This window comes from Somniosus microcephalus, chromosome 3 (assembly GCF_052327205.1).
Source record: "Somniosus microcephalus isolate GS21.2 chromosome 3, FLI_Smic_1.0, whole genome shotgun sequence".
Lineage (NCBI taxonomy): Eukaryota > Metazoa > Chordata > Chondrichthyes > Squaliformes > Somniosidae > Somniosus > Somniosus microcephalus.
In genome coordinates, this window is record NC_140989.1 from 340,304,439 (window position 1) to 340,323,587 (window position 19,149).

Genomic DNA, 19,149 nt, shown 5'->3' on the forward strand with positions numbered 1-19,149 from the left:
TGTAGATAGTTCCGTTGTGGAGATAGCACTGGTACAGCACGACGGGAAGAATAACCTCCTTCAGTGGTGACATTTCTAGGATTCTATGACATGATCGCTTCTTACCTGGCCTCTAGGTGGCGTCCTGTAACCAGTAGTAGACCTCGGAGAGAAATGAACGTATCTCTACCCCAACAGCGGAATAAACCAGCAGAAAAATGTGGCAACCCTTAAGAAATTTGAAAATTTTAAGTAGAAGAAATGAAATTGCAAAATAAAAAGCCACAATGGCTTTTTAGCAAAACAATGTAAAAGAAAATTATACAGTGGCATTTAGAGAGGCTTCCTGTTCACGGGTAAATTACAAATATTGCATGTTATATAAGAGGGCGCAATGTAAATTTCTACAAAAAGCATTTGAGAGTGGAACTCTGTATTCATTACAAGTCTGCTATAGAGTCATAACGCTGAACGATACCTGCCCTTCACACTGAGTGACAATACCACTTTGAAAAGCTCAACCATTTTGGTATAGAGGATACAAAATTGTTTCTCATGATAGTCTTGTTCATTTTGGAGTACGTGTTTTTTTTTTTAAATGTTGAGGTTAGTTATAAAAGAACAGGAAAGTTTGGAGTTTCAGGTTTGCTGAAATTCCTGAATTGCAGCTTCGTGCAAAAACATTGCAGTAAAATCTCCAAAACGTTTAAAATTAAAACATTTGATGAGAAACTGCGTTCACTTACCAGCTGCTAAGGTAACGCAGCACTGTTCCTTCTCACCAGTAATGTAATTCAGTCTATATGGAACACCTTGCAGGCTAGGAGACAGTTGGGGAAGAGCAGGAAATCTTCCCCCTCCACACATCTGCAGCGAACCCATAGCAAGCTGCTTCACAAACGTTGATCCATTCTGCACAAAGCTACAAGAATTAAATTAAATCAGTAGAAATCATAGCAATAGTAATCAACAACATTTTTCCTCTTGTAAATATGTTCACTCCGATATCCTATCCTTCTGCAACTCCCACTCCCAGCCCCCTATTAAAAAATTTAAGTACATTTGAGGATCGAACAGCAAAGTCATGGCTGGTAATCAAACCAATAACTAGCTAAACAAGTGGATCACCCCAGTAAAACCGTATTCTTTGCCACCGCGCTCTGGAACAATGGAGAAGTTAAAGTCAAATTTCATTCAACTATATCATAAATCTGCTAAAGAACAAATGCTCTTTTCACAACCTGAGGACATCCCAAAGCACTTCACAGCCACTTTGGAAGTGTTGTCACTGTTGTAATGTAGGAAACACAGCAGCCAAGTTGCATGTAGCAAGGTCCCAGAAACACCAATGAGATAAAGTGACCAGCTAGACAAGTTTTTAGTGCTACTGAACTAGACAATTTCATCCACTTAGCCTCCAATTTCCACCCTTCCCTCACCTTCACATGATCCATCTCCGACTCTTCCCTTCCTCGACTTCTCCGTCTCCATCTCTGGGGATAGGTTATTGACCAATATTCACTACAAGCCCACTGACTCCCACAGCTACCTGGACTACACTTCCTCCCACCCCGCCTCCTGTAAGGACTCTATTCCATTCTCCCAGTTTCTCTGTCTCCGCCGCATCTGCTCCGACGATGCCACCTTCCACACCAGTGCTTCCGACATGTCTTCCTTTTTCCGCAACCGAGGATTCCCCTCTACCGTGGTTGACACGGCCCTCGACCTTGTCCGTTCTATCTCCCGCACTTCTGCCCTCACCCCTGCCCCTCCCTCTCGGAACCATGATAGGGTTCCCCTTGTCCTCACCTTTCACCCTACCAGCCTCCACATTCAACGGATCATTCTCCGCCATTTCCGCCACCTCCAAAGCGATCCCACCACCAAACGCATCTTCCCCATCCCTCCCCTTTCAGCATTCCGTAGGGACCGCTCCCGCCGAGGCACCCTAGTCCACTCCTCTATCACCCCCAGCACCCCTTCCCCTGGCACCTTCCCGTGCAAGCGCAGGAGATGGAACACCTGCCCTTATACCTCCCCCTTCCCACTGTCCAGGGCCCCAAACACCCCTTCCAGGTGAAACAGCGATTTACTTGTACTTCTTGCAATCTAGTATACGGTATTCGCTGCTCACGATGCGGTCTCCTCTACATTGGGGAGACCAAACGCAGATTAGGTGACCGCTTTGCAGAACACCTCCGTTCAGTCCGTAAGGGTGACCGTGAGCTTCCGGTCTCCTGTCATTTTAATTCACCGCCCCATTCCCACTCGGACTTCACCGTCCTTGGCCTCTTGCATTGTTCCACGGAAGCTCAACGTAAACTCTAGGAACAGCACCTCATCTTCCGATTAGGCACTATACAGCCTTCCGGACTCAATATCGAGTTCAACAATTTCAGATCATAACCTCGGCCCCTATTACATTTTTACTTATATTTTTTATCCACACCTTTGTTTTGGTTTCCCCCCCCCCTTTCTTTTTTTTTCTCTCTCCCACATGGCAGCTGTCTCCCATTCTGCCAGCGCATTTCACACCTAATCTAGAGCTGTCTTTTGTCTCCACTAGTCCTATCACCATCTCATCTCGTTTTGAATACCTCTTAATGTCTCTTCTCTTTTGTTCTCTCCCAGCACGGCCTCTTAATCTATTTCATTCCCTGTGCCTCTTTAGTCTTGATAAAGGGTTTTGACCCGAAACGTTGACTCTAATTTCTCTCCACAGATGTTGCCTGGCCTGCTGAGTTTTTCCAGCATTTTCTGTTGTTATTTCGGATTTCCAGCATCTGCAGTATTTTGCTATCGTTTTAGTGCTGTTGGTTAGGGCTAAATGTTTTTTTCATTTTCCTTTTTGCACCTCCTATTAATTTCTTTGTATTCCTTTGTTGCTTTTTATGGCTCTTCCAGTCTGCTGAATTTCCACTTTTCCTTGAGCTTGATACTTTCTCTTAACCTCATTTGTTGACCATGGTTGCTTAACTACACAAATGGAGCCTTTGCCTTTTCAGGGAAATTTATAAATTAGGGACATCCAAAGGACTTGCATCAGGTGTCCTTTATTTGCAGGAGTCCTTATTTTCAAAATGGTCAATGTACAGGAAACTCTCGATTTACCGGCACCTAAATAACCGGAAATCTCGGTTAACCGGCAAAATTCAGGAGTAGGTTCAGGTAAGTTTTACTTCATATTAGTGGTCGTTCCTGGATCTGTGGCTGTGTAACTGGGGTTCCTGCACCTGTTGCTAAGCAACAGGGACGCCTGGATCTTGTGGCCGGGGTTCGTGCACCTGTTGCTAAGCAACAGGGAAGCCTGGATTTGTTGCTGTGTACGGAGCTCTCGTACCTTTTACCTCTCTGTAATCTGGACTTTTTGATGGACCGGCACCACGCCGGTCCCGTTGGTGCCTGATAAAAAAAGTTTCCTGTATGTACAGTAAACCAGATGAGCCAAATATACCAGGATTGGCTGTACCTCCTGCAGCGTTCCTTCTTTGTTTTGGCCTCACCTGGGATCGTGCCCAATTCTGTAGCCCTGCCAACAGGATGTAATTTCAGTTTGTTGGGTTTCCCAATACATTGCCATCCCAGGATCCTTTTCCATTGAGGAAGGGATATCCTGATCCTGGGATCTGCTATGTTGGCAGCCTGCACAGGGCAAGGTGGCTGCTGTAGGGCTGGAGTGCCTGGCAGATCCCAGCCAAACTGGGGGTGGGGGGGGAAATTAATGCCATGCATACCCCTGTGCGAGGGCCCCCTCCCTCTGTTTGCTGCAGCTGCTAATGTTTGAAGTGTTGGTGGGGGGGGGGGGGGGGCGGTGGCAGTCAGGGCTGTTAGCAGCTCATCAGTACCGGACATTCTGGTGGAATAGGGTTGCCAACTCTGGTTGGAGGCATTCCTGGTGGTTTGATCGTGATGATCTAACCAAATGACATCTGACCATGTGACATCAGATCACACAACTTCTACAAATGTTACTGGAGTTACCTTACAAAGGTTGGGTCCCCCGTAGTTGGAAATCTTTATTTGTGATTTTGCGCCAGCAGCTATTGCACGAGGAGTTCCAAGAACCAGGAGGCCACCCGAGAGCAGGCGAAGAGGGGAAACCCAAGGGTGGGCGAAGAGGGGAAACCCAAGGGTGGACGAAGAGGGGAAACCATGCTCTCCATCATTCCCCCATCACCCCCAACCCGAGCCCCCAGTCTCCATCTCTTCGCCCCCCACGCCCCCATTCCCCCTCTCCCCTCAACTCGAGTCGCCCCACCCCCCAACTGGCAGTTCCCGGCTTTTCTGTAACAGAGATCTCTTTATCCAGCATCCATAGCAGCAGAAAAACCCCTCTATCCCTGGGATAGCGCTGTGAAAGTATTCAATCGCAGAGATAGAGTGGTTTATCTGCTGCTATGCATGCTGGGTAAAGAGATCTCCATTATACAAAAGCCATTTTTTTTTACCCACTGCCACCTCGCACTTACCTGCCTGTTTTAAGTCGTGAACACACTTGGTTTATTGAAGACTGTCCATAGTTCATAACTTGAGTGTCCATGGTATCTATTATAATGCAAGTTATTTGGGACCGTCAGTAAGTACCCGTTTTTTGGGATGTCCGGTTTTACAGGTTTCACTATGTACTGGTTTCATATTGTACCAAAAACTTTTGAATATTTCCCACTGTTTGTCTGTAGGTTTACCCATTAACAATTCAGTCCAGTTTACGGTGGTCAATTCATTTCTCATCCTTTCTAAGTTTGCTTCACTTAAACTTAAAACCTTGGTTTGTGACTCTCCCTCTCAAACCTAGCATCAAATTCAATCATATTATGGTCACAATTTGCAAGATGTTTCCTTACCATCAGATTGTTAACTAATTTTGGTTTGTCACTCATCATTACATCCAGTATAGCCAGTAGAGACCATTAGCTAGATTCATATGCAGGTTTCAGAGGTGAAATATTAGTGTTCTAACCTGCTGCACCACCATAACACTTCACCATTAATATATTTTTGTTCCAGCTTAAACATCAGACAAACCTTGACATTTGGCTCCATGTTATCTCCATAAGAGTTGTGTATGCCCCTACAAGGATTGCATCGAAGTAGCATGGGATAAGGTAGCGGGGCAGGGATTTGAGGTAAGCAAACATTGCTTCCAACCAGTTACCAACCTGGTAGAAAAGAGAACTTCATTATATGATGCACTGGATTTCTAGTACAATATGCAGTGTTACTCAAAAGTTGATTTACTTTTTCTAATCAAAAGCCACGTTTCACTTACAATACACAAGGGTTTATATAACAATAAACCATCAAAACATATTTTTAGACCTCCCTCAAAATGTAATCACTCGGTTTAAACTCATTACTTTTCACTGAATCTGCATTTTTTTTGATTACCTTAGAGACCCAGTTTCTAATTTTGATGGTAAAATTGCCTTGATTTACAAGTTCAAGACATTTTTTTCTGATCATAAGAAAAAATACTTTTATGACCTCAGGATGTCCCATAGCCAATTAAGTACTTTTGAAGTGTAGTCACTGTTATAATGTAGGAAACACGGCAGCCACTTTGCGCACAGCAAGCTCCCACAAACAGCAATGTGATAATGACCTGATAATCTGGGGGGGGTTTAGTGATTTTGGTTGAGGGATAAATATCGGCCAGGACACCGAGGAGAACTCCCCTGCTCGTCTTCGAAATAGTGCCTTGTGATCTTTTACATCCACCTGAGGGCAGACGGGGCCTCGCTTTAACATCTTATCGGAAAGATGCCTCATCCGACAGTGCAGCACTCCCTCTGTACTGCACTGGAGTGTCAGCCTAAATTGTGCGCTCAAATCTCTGGAGTGGAACTCACAACCTTCTGACTCAGACGGGAGAGTGCTGCCAACTGAGCCATGGCTGACACTGCCAGATTAAACCTTTGAACACTAGTAGAATTTCTGCAAAAAATAACAAGCAGAGCCACAATTTAAGTGGTTCTGCATTTTAATTAAATATTCAGGCTTTAGGAGTAAATATTACATCCTTAGAAGGATTCCAACGTATGCCCAATAATTTAGCTACAAATGACAGCACTTTATTAAAATGATGCAAAAGCTTCTATTTTCTACTGTTCAAGAATTTCCATTTATATAGTGCCTTTAATGTAGAAAGACATCCCAAGGCACTTCACAGGCATAAGCAGACAAAAATGGACACCGAGCAGAAGTAGGAGATATGAGGAGGGGTGTCCAAAAACTTGGTCAAAGAGATGGGTTTTAAGGAGGGTCTTAAAAGGAGGAAAGAGAGGTGGAGGTGGAGGGTTTTGGGGGGGGGGGGGGGGGGGGGGAAGCCTAGGCAGCTGAAGACATGGCCACTATATAAACACACACGCGACAACACTTGGCTCATACCTTTGCAAGATTGCCCCCATGTGCAATTAAACGATTACAGATGTAGTCCATCATCCAGTCTCCAGCCCTCAAATTTTCACACAAAGGATGCCCCAGGTCATTCCTCGGTCTAATTTCTGCGAGTACTGATATGAACCCTAAGTAAAGCACAACCGACTCCGTCACATATGCTAAGAAAGGTTTTCAGAAAGGTAATTCCTTACCTGCATCAAAAAACCTATTATGTACCGATTGAGAACATGTGAATTATAACACCTAAAAAACATTACTTAAATTCTGAAGGTCAGTTTACTTTTATATAGATTTAGGGTAAACCTCCTGTGGACATAATAAGGCGCGATATAAAGTACAAGTTTAATTTGATTGGGACTTAATCCATGAAGAACACAATGCAAATCACTGGTGCCATCCAGTGTTTCCAACAGATATTACACCATGTCAGCATTTTTACTTCCTTTTGCCACCAATTATCTACTCTTGCGTCTTAAGACATTGGCTCGTTGCTGAGAAAAGTTACTGTGCACCCATAAATACCTCACCCAATGATTATTCTTCAGTGTAAGCTTGAACAGTGTGTGTTCAGTGGACTAATCAATGGCGAGGTGCCTCACTTTACAGCCTCATCCACACATGTGCACTTTCAAAATAGCCAGCTAGACAGCAATAAGCAGCAGAAACTCTGGCTGATTTTCCCCTTCTGTAACCCAAGGACAGTGAATTGAATTGTAAACTCCTATTGCTGCCCTGGCCGAGATCAGCCAACTCAGCATGACCAGGGATTGAAACCTGGAACCTGTCTGGTCTGTATGGCTCATTAATCACTAGCTTAACCAGCTGAGCCTCCAATGAAGCTCCAGTAACCCAGGTTTTAAATTGTCTTTTTTTTAATTTTTTTTTAAAAACAGCTGTTTCCACCTCCCCCTGCTCTCCCCCACCCGTTTTAAAATTTGGTTCTTTTCAGGCTGGTGTTTAGAATTTGTCAAAGTACATTCAAAAAATTCCTTTAGAAATACAAGTGTATCTAGATGCCGAGAGGTTGTTCCCCTGGCTAGAACTAGGGGGCATAGTCTCAGGAGAAGGGGTCAGCCTTATGAGGAGGAATTTCTTCACTCAAAGGGTTGTGAATCTTTGGAATTCTCTGCCCCAAAGGGCTGTGGATGCTCAAGCATTGGCAAAGGCCGAGATAGATTGATTTCTGGACACTAAAGGAATCAAGGGATATGGGGATCGGGCGGAAAAGTGGAGTTGAGGTCGAAGATCAGCCATGATCTTATTGAATGGTATAGCAGGTTCGAGGGGCCAAATGGGTTACTCCCGCTCCTAATTCTTATGTTCTTATGTAATTAAGTTCCCTCGTGAAAATGCAAATACTAGTTTTTAATTGCTAATCCAGTTCATCTGTGAATGGTTCTGCCATTGTTTATAAAACTACACCCAAAAAACACCACAGAATAAATATTTCACAGAATTTTATCAAATCAAAGTTGATGCAACAATATTTAAATGTTCCATATATTAATTCACAATAGGGCTGAATATCTGGATAAATGCAACCAGGCATCAAGGTCCACGTACCTTGCAAACCTGCATATTTCAAGGATCCGAAATTTGGAATACTGTAGCAGCCTCCTCCATCCTGCTGTTCCTCAGAGTCACATCGGTAAAGCAACAGATTAAGGTCAGCCAATGTAAGTTTGGAGGCAATGCTGTAGTTTAAAAAAACACAAGAGATACATGAATACACTGCAATTATAGTAAGAAAGCACAGTGTTACTGTTTCAGGTCGCTGACCCTTTGTTTGCAACTTTACAGCCTTCGGGACTCAACAATTTCAGATCATAACCTCTGCCCCCATTTTTTTGAACGGCAACTCTTGATGATTCGGATATTCCCATTTACACCTCCTCTAGACCCATCTTTTGTTTCTTGTCCCATTACTATCTCCTTTCGCCTTGTCCCATCATCTCCTTTGTCATTTAATCTCTACTGCCTTCTACCCCATCTGAGACCTTCCTTTTTGTTCTTTCCTCTCCTCCCCTCCCACCATCCCCTCCCCTGCCTCTGTGCTTGCTTCTAACCTGTTACAGGAAACTTCGCGATATCCGGCACCGACGGGACCGAGCTGCTGCCGATCTATCAAAACTTCCGGATAGACCAGCGATAATGTTGAAGGATACGGAGGTTTTCATCTCTGTATCTGACAACAAACACTGTTGCTTAGCAACAGCTTGTAAACACTCGGCCCGTACCTTGGAAGCGTCTCTGAAGCTGTTGCTAAGCTACAGAGACGCTTTCCAGAGCCTGACTGTTAAAAAAAAAAAATGCTAGAAGAAAAAAAACCTAACCAAAACGGCTGCTGATTTCTGCCGTTAGATCGAGGTTTCCGGACATACAACCTCCGGAGAAACCAAAGTTTCCTGTACATCTCTAACCTTTTCCAATTCAGAGAAAGGTCATCGACCTGAAACATTAACTCAGTTTCTCTCTCCATAGATGCTGCCTGACCTGCTGAGTTTTCCAGCATTTTCTGTTTTTATTTCACAAATCACATTTGTTGATAAGTAGTTGTATTTTCTTATACAGATAAAGAATAAGTAATTATTTGATTAAATAAAAGTAATCACCATATGCGTCTCTTTGAAAAGAATCCAGATTCTTAAAACATTGCTCTATGAGTCTAGCAGTTCACATAAGCTCACAGAAGGAGCCTACTATACTCTAAAGCAAAACTGTGATTTCTGATTATATTTGATAATATTCTGCAGAACTGAAGTCCTACGATAATTAAGGGTCAATTTCATTTTACTTTGATGCTTAGTTTGACAGCTAGTTGTCAGACCCTTAACAGGCTTTTTCTAAACTTACTTTTTAAATTTCCCAGCATGGCCACGGTAACCACGTTGCTCAGGAAGCATGTCTGTCAACCGGAGGGGGGAGTTCAGTGGCCATTGCTCCAGCTGATTACTTGACAGCATCAAATGCACAGTAAAAGCTCCCACCTGACAGATGATCACTTTCCTCAGGCAGAAGCTGTAGCTCAGTCCATTTCCAGCACTGATTTTGCAGGCTGCAAGTCTTTCCAGCAAAGTCTCCATCCAGTCTCACCTCATTGGAAGAACTCTCTCACCATTGACAATGCTTCTGTCATCTGTACTTCACCTACCATCTATTCCGTCAACATGGGTGCCATTTATACTGTCTCACCGTGGTCCTCAGAATCTGACCACGATGAGCCCCAACACCAGCAGCACCAACACCACCACCAACCTTCTCCGCAATCACCTGATGCTACACAGGACACAAGGCATCAGCATCCGAGCACATTGCTACCTGGGAGGTCAGGGATGGCCTCATCATGGCCAGATTTAGTTAACTTTACGCTGTACACCCATATGGCTACTACATGTGCCGCCAGGTTGGCACCACCCCACACCAACACCATAAAGCATCCCTACAATGACCAAGCCGTTCCTTTCACACTCACCACCATTGTGGGGTTACCGTTATGTCTCACCAGTCACTGCAACTCACTAATCCATTTCCAAAGGTGCACACAAATCTGTCCAAGACTGGAAAGTGTTGAAAATAAAGATTTTTATGTTTGACACCACATTAACAGAAACTTTACATAAACATTGGATAAAACACCCAAGTGCCTACCCTTGTATGCTAGTTGGTATGATTGCACAAGGGTGAGGGCGAGTGTGAGGGGTGGTTAGTGAAATGGGGATGTGATAATGTAGAGAGATGGGGGGGGGGGATGGGTGGAGGTGCAAGGTATGTTGGTGTGAGTAAGGATGTGCAGGAATAGGTTAGGGAAGGCAGAGTGATGGGGATGTGATGAGAGGCACAGCAGGATGAAGTTGAGTGTGGCTTTGTACTAATGCTTCCTGATCTAGTGAGATAATTGAAATGTTTGCAGCACTGCACGCAGGTCCACCTGAGCACATCCCTGCTTGTGACCTCTGCAATCTGCAACCAGGCTGATTTGGTCTCCTGGGGAGATCTCTTTCGCCCATCAGAAGGGAAGAGGACCTCCTTGCATGCTCTGACTCCCTGCATAAGCATATGGAGGGAGTAATCGGAGAACCTGGGTGCAACCCTTTGCCTCTGTGCAATGATTGATGGTGTTTGCAGCACTCCCATGCTGTAGTACACTGACAGCATTATGCTAGATTAAACGTCAAATCTAATGTGGCCATGGTCCCTTTAAAGATCCCGGCTAAAAACGCGTCAATCACCAGACCTGCTACATTTAACTGGGCCAGGTAACGTTTAATAGGCCCTGTTTAATAGTGCGTCGGCGGGAATTTCAGCAGCAGCAGCGGGGCTATAAAAGTCCCAGAGACCAGGTAAGGCGTACCAGTCTCCAGTCTGGGAACTCGGAGGGAAGGAGAGAGGTAAAAAGTAATCCAAGTGTGACGTCACCAGAAAGCGGGTAAGTGATTGGTTGGTGAGTATTTCTCCCTTTTGAAGTTTAAATCTCTTTGGTTTGTAGTTTCTAAGGTGTGATATTCACCATCTAGAATCGGGGCAGAGGGTATTTAAGAATAATATTAATAAATTTAATTAATTACATAGAATGGGAGATCAGGTGATGTGTTGCTGCTGCAATATGTGGGAGCTGGTGGACACCATTGATGCTCACGGTGATCACATTTGCAGTAAGTGTTGGCTGCTCGAGGAATTCCGGCTCCGTGTTGAAGAGCTGGAGTCCGAGCTTCAAACACTGAGACACATCAGGGAGGGGGAGAGTTACCTGGACTCTGTATCACAAGGTATTCACACCAATTAGATTAATTAATTCAGATGTAGTCCGTGGCCAGGGTCAGGATGGTGTGACTAGAAGTGAGGCAGGTACGGGGATCCAGGAGGTAGTGTTGGAGGAGCCGCAGCCCTTGCACTTGTCCAACAGGTTCGAGGCTCTTACTCCCTGTGAGGATGGGAACAGGGACTGCGGGGACTATGAGCAACCTGGCCACAGCACCGTGGAGCAGGGGGCCATTCAAGTGGGGGGAGTTAAAAGAAATGTTGCAGTGGTAGGGGATAGTATCGTTAGGGGGATAGATAGAGTTCTTTGCAGCCGAGAGCGAGAGTCCCGAAGGCTGTGTTGCCTGCCCAGTGCCAGGGTTAAGGACATCTCCTCTGGACTGGAGAGAAACTTGGAGTGGGAGGGGGAGGATCCAGTTATTGTGGTCCATGTTGGTACCAACGACATAGATAGGACAAGGAAGGAGGTTCTGCTGAGGGAGTTTGAGCAGCTAGGGGCCAAATTAAAAAGCAGAACCACAAGGGTAATAATCTCTGGATTACTACCTGAGCCACGTGCAAATTTGGCTAGGGTAAATAAAATTAGAGAGTTAAATGCGTGGCTCAAAGACTGGTGTGGGAGAAATGGGTTTTGCTTCCTGGGACACTGGCATCAGTACTGGGACAGGAGAGAGCTGTTCCGTTGGGACGGACTTCACTTGGCCAGTGCTGGGACTAGAGTCCTGGCGGATCATATAACTAGGGCTGTAGAGAGGGCTTTAAACTAACTAGTGGGGCGGAGGTTCCTAGAGAGCAAATAATAAAAATGACAACAGAGAAGGTCATAGACTTAGGTAGCAGTGGGGAAATTAAAAACCAGAGCGTGTCAGGAAGGGGCAGAAGGTATGGAGTAAAAGGTAAAGTAATAAAAAAGGGCAAAAGCAGGAACTAAGTGTCACAAAACATCTTTGAAAGTTCTCTATCTGAATGCACGTAGCATTCGTAACAAAATAGACGAGTTAATGGCACAAATAACTACATATGGGTATGATCTTGTGGCCATTACAGAAACATGGCTGCAGGGTGACAATGCCTGGGAATTAAACATACCAGGTTATTTAACGATCAGGAAGGACAGGCAGGAAGGAAGGGGAGGTGGGGTGGCTATGTTAATAAAGGAAGGAATCACTGCAATACAGAGAAATGATATTGGGTCAAAAGATCAGGATAATGAAACAGTTTGGGTGGAGGTAAGGAATAATAAGGGGAAAAAAACACTAGTGGGCGTAGTCTACAGGCCTCCGAACAGTGGCAACTCTGTTGGACGGAGTATCAATCAGGAAATAGCTGAGGCTTGTAATAAGGGAACATCTATAATTATGGGGGATTTTAACTATCATATTAATTGGACAAATCAAATTGGGCAGGGCTGCCTTGGGGATGAGTTCATTGAGTGTATTAGGGATGGGTTTCTTGAGCAGTATGTAACTGAACCGACCAGGGGGCAAGCAACCTTAGATCTGGTCCTGTGTAACGAGACAGGATTAATTAAAAATGTCCTAGTAAAGGATCCCCTTGGAATGAGTGACCATAACATGGTTGAATTCCATATTCAATTAGAGGGTGAGAAGGTTGGATCTCAAACAAGCGTGCTAAGCTTGAATAAAGGAGACTATGAAGGTATGAGAGCGGAATTGAGTAGAGTGGATTGGGAAAATAGATTAAAGGGTAAGACGATACATGATCAGTGGTGTACATTTAAGGAGTTATTTTACAACTTCCAAAAAAAAAATATTCCACTGAGAAGAAAAGGGTGTAAAAGAAAAGACAGCCATCCGTGGCTAAGTAAAGAAATTAAGGATAGTATTCGACTAAAAACAAGGGCATATAAGGTAGCCAAATCTAGTGGGAGGATAGAGGATTGGGAAAACTTTAAAAGGCAGCAAAAAATAACAAAAAGATTGATTAAGAAAGGGAAGATAGATTATGAAAGTAAATTAGCAAAAAATATAAAAACAGATAGTAAGAGTTTTTATAGTTATATTAAAAGAAAAAGGGTGGCTAAAGTAAATGTTGGTCCCTTAGAGGATGAGACCGGGAAATTAATGGTGGGAAATATGGAGATGGCAAAAACACAATGAATATTTTATATCAGTCTTTACAGTAGAAGACACTAAGAATATCCCAACACTGGACAAACAGGGGGCTAAAGGGGGGGGGGGGGCGGGAAGGAGCTAAACACGATCAAAATCACTAAGGAAGTGGTACTCGGTAAAATAATGGGACTCAAGGCGGATAAATCACCTGGACCTGATGGCTTACATCCTAGGGTCTTGAGGGAAGTGGCGGTAGGGATTGTGGATGCATTAGTAATAATTTTCCAAAACTCCCTGAACTCGGCAACGGTCCCGGCAGACTGGAAAACTGCTAATGTAACACCCTTATTTAAAAAGGGCAGTAGACAGAAGGCTGGAAACTATAGACCGGTTAGCCTAACATCTGTGGTAGGTAAAATATTGGAGTCCATTATTAAGGAGACAGTAACAGGACATTTCGATAATCATAATTTAATAGGACAAAGTCAGCATGGTTTAATGAAGGGGAAGTCATGTTTGACAAGTTTGCTGGAGTTCTTTGAGGAAGTAACGTATAGGGTGGATAAAGGGGAACCAGTGGACGTAGTGTATTTAGACTTCCAAAAGGCATTTGACAAGGTGCCACACAAAAGATTATTGCTTAAGATAAAAAATCACGGGATTGGGGGTAATATTCTGGCATGGATAGAGGATTGGCTATCTAACAGAAGGCAGAGAGTTGGGATAAATGGTTCATTCTCAGACTGGCAATCAGTAACTAGTGGTGTTCTGCAGGGGTCAGTGCTGGGTCCCCAACTCTTTACAATCTATATTAACGATTTGGAGGAGGGGACCGAGTGTAACATATCAAAGTTTGCAGAGGATACTAAGATGGGAGGGAAAGTAGTGAGTGAGGAGGACATAAAAAACCTGCAAGGGGACATAGACAGGCTAAGTAAGTGGGCAGAGATTTGGCAGATGGAATACAATACTGGAAAGTGTGAGGTTATGCACTTTGGCAGGAAAAATCGTAGAGCAAGTTATTATCTTAATGGCAAGAAACTGGAAAGTACTGAAGTACAAAGGGATCTGGGGGTCCTGGTGCATGAAACTCAAAAGGTTAGTATGCAGGTGCAGCAAGTGATTAAGAAGGCCAATGGAATGTTGGCTTTCATTGCTAGGGGGATAGAATATAAAAATAGGGAGGTATTGCTTCAGTTGTACAAGGTATTGGTAAGACCGCACCTGGAATGCTACGTACAGTTTTGGTGTCCATACTTAAGAAAGGACATACTTGCTCTCGAGTCATTACAAAGAAGGTTCACTTGGTTAATCCCGGGGATGAGGGGATGGACATATGAGGAGAGGTCGAGTAGATTGGGACTCTACTCATTGGAGTTCAGAAGAATGAGAGGCGATCTTATTGAAACATAAGATTGTGAAGGGGTTGGATCGGGTGGATGCGGGGAGGATGTTCCTGATGATGGGTGAAACTAGAACTAGGGGGCATAGTCTTAGAATAAGGGGCTGCTCTTTCAAAACTGAGATGAGGAGGAACTACTTCACTCAGAGGGTGGTAGGTCCATGGAATATGCTGCCCCAAAAAGCTGTAGAAGCTACATCATTACATAAATTTAAAACAGAAATAGACAGTTTCCTAGAAGTAAAGGGAATTAAGGGTTATGGGGAGCGGGCAGGAATTTGGACATGAGTCTAGGTTCGGATCGGTCATGGCCCTGTGGATAGCGGAGCGGGCCCAGGGGCCGTGTAGCCTGATCCTGCTCCTACTTCGTGTGTCTAATTCTGTTAGATTCAGGAGATGGTTCTGTGATAGTGGATTGGCGGTTAGGATCAGATCAGCCATGATCTTATTGAATGGCGGAGCAGGCTCGAGGGGCGATTGGCCTACTCCTGCTCCTATTTCTTATGTTCTTATGTTAACGCAAGTTCATTTTCAGCAGCGGGATGGAGCTAGCAGTGGGGTCGCGACCTGCCATGGCAACCGCCCACACCAGACCTGCCAAGGTAGGCAAAATTCTGGCCGAAGAGAGTGTGACCTCACGCCGACTTGACGGCACGTCTGCAAACTTCAACTTTAGCGCTGGGTCCTAAGCTCATTCTGAAAAGCGAGCGTTCAGCAGACTGAGAGTGATGCGGTCAGTACTTTTTAAAGGGACACACACATCTTTCAGGCAAGTTTGCATTTAAGCTTTCGGACTAGAATTTTTAATATTTTATTGAAGTAGTGGCTTGGTGCAATACATGTTAAAAGTTTTTTTTTAAAGTATGTAGGGAGCGCTGCTGGACACTTGCAAGGCCTCAGATGGTAAAGGAAGGCCTTCGAGAAGACAGAAAATGCTGGAAATACTTAGCAGGTCAAGTAGCATCCGTGGCGAGAGAAACAGAGTTCACATCTCAGGTCGAGATGCTGCCTGACCTACTGAGTGCTTTTATTTCAGATTTACACCAGCCACTCGCAGAGGGAAGAGGAAGACGCAGAAGAGGAGGAAGCAGAAGAGGATGCAACCCAGACAGCCCCTTTCTGGCCAGCATATCCAGAACGGAATCATCCACCTGCAGTATCAGTGACTACAACCCCAATTCCCCTTTCAACATTTGTCCCACACCTTACCTTCGCCCTCAGTCAGTGTCCTCTTAGCCACAATGCTGAAATAAAAGCCATCACAAAGCAAACTTTCCAATCCAATTTTATATATCTATCCATCCAACATGACATCAAGAAATCAACTCATCACCCTTATGCATTCCCTTAGTGACACTGTCTTGCGTGTGCCTTTGCCTAACCTACTGGTGTCATGCATTGATACTCCAGTGGCTGCAGGATGGTGAGTGGAAGGCTGCTGACTTTCAGTGGGGGACACTGCAAATAGCCTTGTAGGTCGACCTTGAGGAACTGGTGGCTGGGACTGTGAAATCGGGTGACTGTGTTTCTTATTATTATTTACTCTCCTCTTGGTCACCCACTGGCTGGGCAGACTGCATTTCTTGGGTGTGTGAAATGAGGAAGGCACAAGGGTGGAGTTGTGGTGAGGGGAAGGCAGGAAAGTAAGAGGTGCATGTGAGATGGAGGACAACTTATGAGGTTACCAACATCTTGTATCCTTTCAGCCCCGCTGCTGGCCAAGGGCTCAACCAAGCCCCTGCCAAGAATGGCCAGCACCCTCTCCTCCAAGGGGTGAGGTGAATCTAGGAGTGGAAGGTGTGCCTCGTGTTTGGTTTAGAATGTTGGTAGGTGAGTGCTTTGGGAGGGGGGCAGGGAGTCGTGCATTGAGCAGTGTGTGAGGCTAGTGGTGCAGTTGGTAGGAGATGGCTTTTGAAGATGCATTCATTGACCTCGACCACCGGTCTGAGGTCATAAAGCTTCTTTGTCACTGGAGCCAGGTCGTGGGGGTGACGCTGCTGGCAGTGACAGCCTCGGTGATCTGGTCCCACATCCTTCTTTCTGGAGGGCCTCCTGGCCCCCTGTGGGTAGAGGACCTCTCTTGCAGTGTCGATCCCCTGCACAAAGCTGGAGTGCTGTGTGCAAGACCCTGGGTGCCCCTTGCCTGGCTTGCTGAACAATTTGTGTTCGTGCTTTCCCCATTTTTTTTGTTTAAGGTGCGGAAGGCAATTCAACTTTAAGAGCTGCAGACTCTCATTTGGGAATTCTTTAAATGTTAATTTTTTTTTTCCAGAAGGCCTATTTTAACATGATTTTTATTTTTTTCATTTCAGATGCAGTTCCCCTTTAAGTAACTGAACTGCTTTCTGAAAGGACAGCCTCACTTTCAGAGCAGGCTGTTTGTGCTGCAGTGACGCTACAGCCACGCTACTTTGCGGCCTCCTGCTGGGACGGATGCCACCAGGACAGCGTTGCATAGCTGGGCTAATGTTGAATTAGTTGCCAGCACCAATTTACCGGCCCTGCCAGTGCCACCATTTTCGGCGGCCGTTAACACCGGCAGGTTTTTAGCGTTATCGAATTTCTAGGCCATAATCTCAGAAACATAGAAGATAGGAGCAGGAGTAGGCCATTCGGCCCCTCGAGCCTGCTCCGCCATTCAATGCGATCATGGCTGATCATCCAAGTTCAGTACCCTGTCCCTGCTTTCTCCCCATACCCCTTGATCCCTTTAGCCTTAAGAAATATATCCAACTCCTTCTTGAATATATTTAATGAATTGGCCTCTACTGCCTTCTGTGGTAGAGAATTCCACAGGTTCACCACTCACTGGGTGAAGAAATTCCTCCCCATTTCTGTCCTAAAAGGCCTACCCCTTATCCTTAGACTGTGACCCCTGGTTCTGGAAACTGATCTCAAAACGGATCTCCAATGGCTTTTGCTCATGAATACTCTGGGGTCTGGTGCATTTTTGTGATGTTTAGCTGCCAAGATAGAGCTGTTTTCAACCTAGCTTATCCCTTTAATCTTCCCGTTGGACAATGGTTCAAATAGGCACACCCAGAGGTCAAGGGTAACTTGGCAGCTGCCTCTGAATTTGTGGGTTCACGCTTGCCCAGCTCAGAAAAAGCAGTAGATAAACTTTGTCTCTTTTTTAATTGTCTGAAGTGTGACAACTGAGTGAGAGAGACACACATGCATACACGCAAATAGCAGGAAATTGTATTTTTAAGGGTTCAAGCAAAAGTGAACTGCAAATCCAAAACGAAAACAGAAAATACAGATCAGTCAGCATCAGAAAATAGTTTCAGGTGGAGACCCGTCATCTTAACTCCAGTTCCATATATTTCCACCATTTTTTCCTATTTATAATATAGTATTTTTAAAGTGCCAACTGAAACTATCCTGAAAATAGCTTCCAGGTTTAACTATTTTATTTCTTTCTGGTAAATAAAGTTCCGATTGCGATTTCGAAGAGCTTTTTAAAAAATTTTTAAATCATGTACAACTACACTCCTACAGCACCAAAGGAAATCAGCTACTTACGATGCAAATGAAGAAGTCAGCACTGACGGAGCAGCGTCATCAAGAATACTGCCAGCTTTATAATAGGGATTAAACTGAGTGAGATGATAGCGGAGTATTCCAACTGTTTTCTGGGCCTTTGGATCGAGGCTCAACCTACAAAAAGCACGATTATGAAATATAGAATGCTTTACAGAAACTCATCATAAAGTAAATTTAATTGAAATATGCATAAACATAACGTCACATAGCTGAACACCAGCTTCACTTACCGGAAGATAATGATGCTCCCAGGAGGAAAGTTTTCAAACTTAATTTCATAGACATAGTCACTGCGATCTTTAGAAGTTACCTCTGCTGTAACAATTCTGCTGTCATTTAACTGGAAATTGAACATGGAATTAGCTTTTGATAAAACATTTTGAAAAGCACGTGTGTTCTGATGTGATGTTGCTATAACAATTTATAGATCAACATAATGCAATAAAAAGAGGATGTGCTCTTCACCTGAAGATGTTCTTTGATAGCCACTGTAAATTGAGGCAATCCATTAATGCAGTGCTCATCTCTTTTGTATGGATCAGTTTCCCTCTGCACTGTCTTGGCCTCCATCACAATTTCTTCTATTTTACCTGCAAGAAAAGGTGGGTGGTATAGAATTTTCTCAGTACATTTAGTCAAAATGTAAGAGGAGGAAAAGAAAAAGTACAAAACAAGTTGATGTATTCCTTTAGGAGCAAGCCGTATACAGGAAACTCTCATTTAAATGGCACCTAAATATCCGGAATGCTCTATTAACCGGCAAAATTCATACTCTGAAAACACCACCTCAATAATCGGAAATGTTGCCGAGTCCGAGTCTCCCTGTGAAGGAATAGCCATATTCAGAAAAATACACCAGCCTATGAACAGAATTTTGACTTTATTAAAACATGACATACTGGGTTTGGAAGTCTGGAAGCCTTAACAATCAAAAGCTGTAAACGGCATACAGGCTTTTGAGATAAGAGAAGTTGTTGACACTGAAACAAT

At 44.3% G+C, this 19,149-nt stretch overlaps 1 protein-coding gene across 1 annotated transcript in view; it reads right to left on the minus strand.

Moving 5' to 3' along the window:
- LOC147122283 (glycogen debranching enzyme-like) overlaps window positions 1-19,149 on the minus strand; it is a 110,782-nt gene that overhangs the window by 24,092 nt on the left and 67,541 nt on the right. The window contains exons 18-25 of the mRNA XM_085983248.1: window positions 18,625-18,749; window positions 18,390-18,499; window positions 18,139-18,273; window positions 7,942-8,072; window positions 6,367-6,503; window positions 5,005-5,138; window positions 726-901; window positions 106-208 (exon numbers count right to left, since the gene is read on the minus strand). Of these exons, the coding sequence (XP_085839374.1) occupies window positions 106-208; window positions 726-901; window positions 5,005-5,138; window positions 6,367-6,503; window positions 7,942-8,072; window positions 18,139-18,273; window positions 18,390-18,499; window positions 18,625-18,749 (1,051 nt within the window). The remainder of the gene's footprint in view (window positions 1-105; window positions 209-725; window positions 902-5,004; window positions 5,139-6,366; window positions 6,504-7,941; window positions 8,073-18,138; window positions 18,274-18,389; window positions 18,500-18,624; window positions 18,750-19,149) is intronic.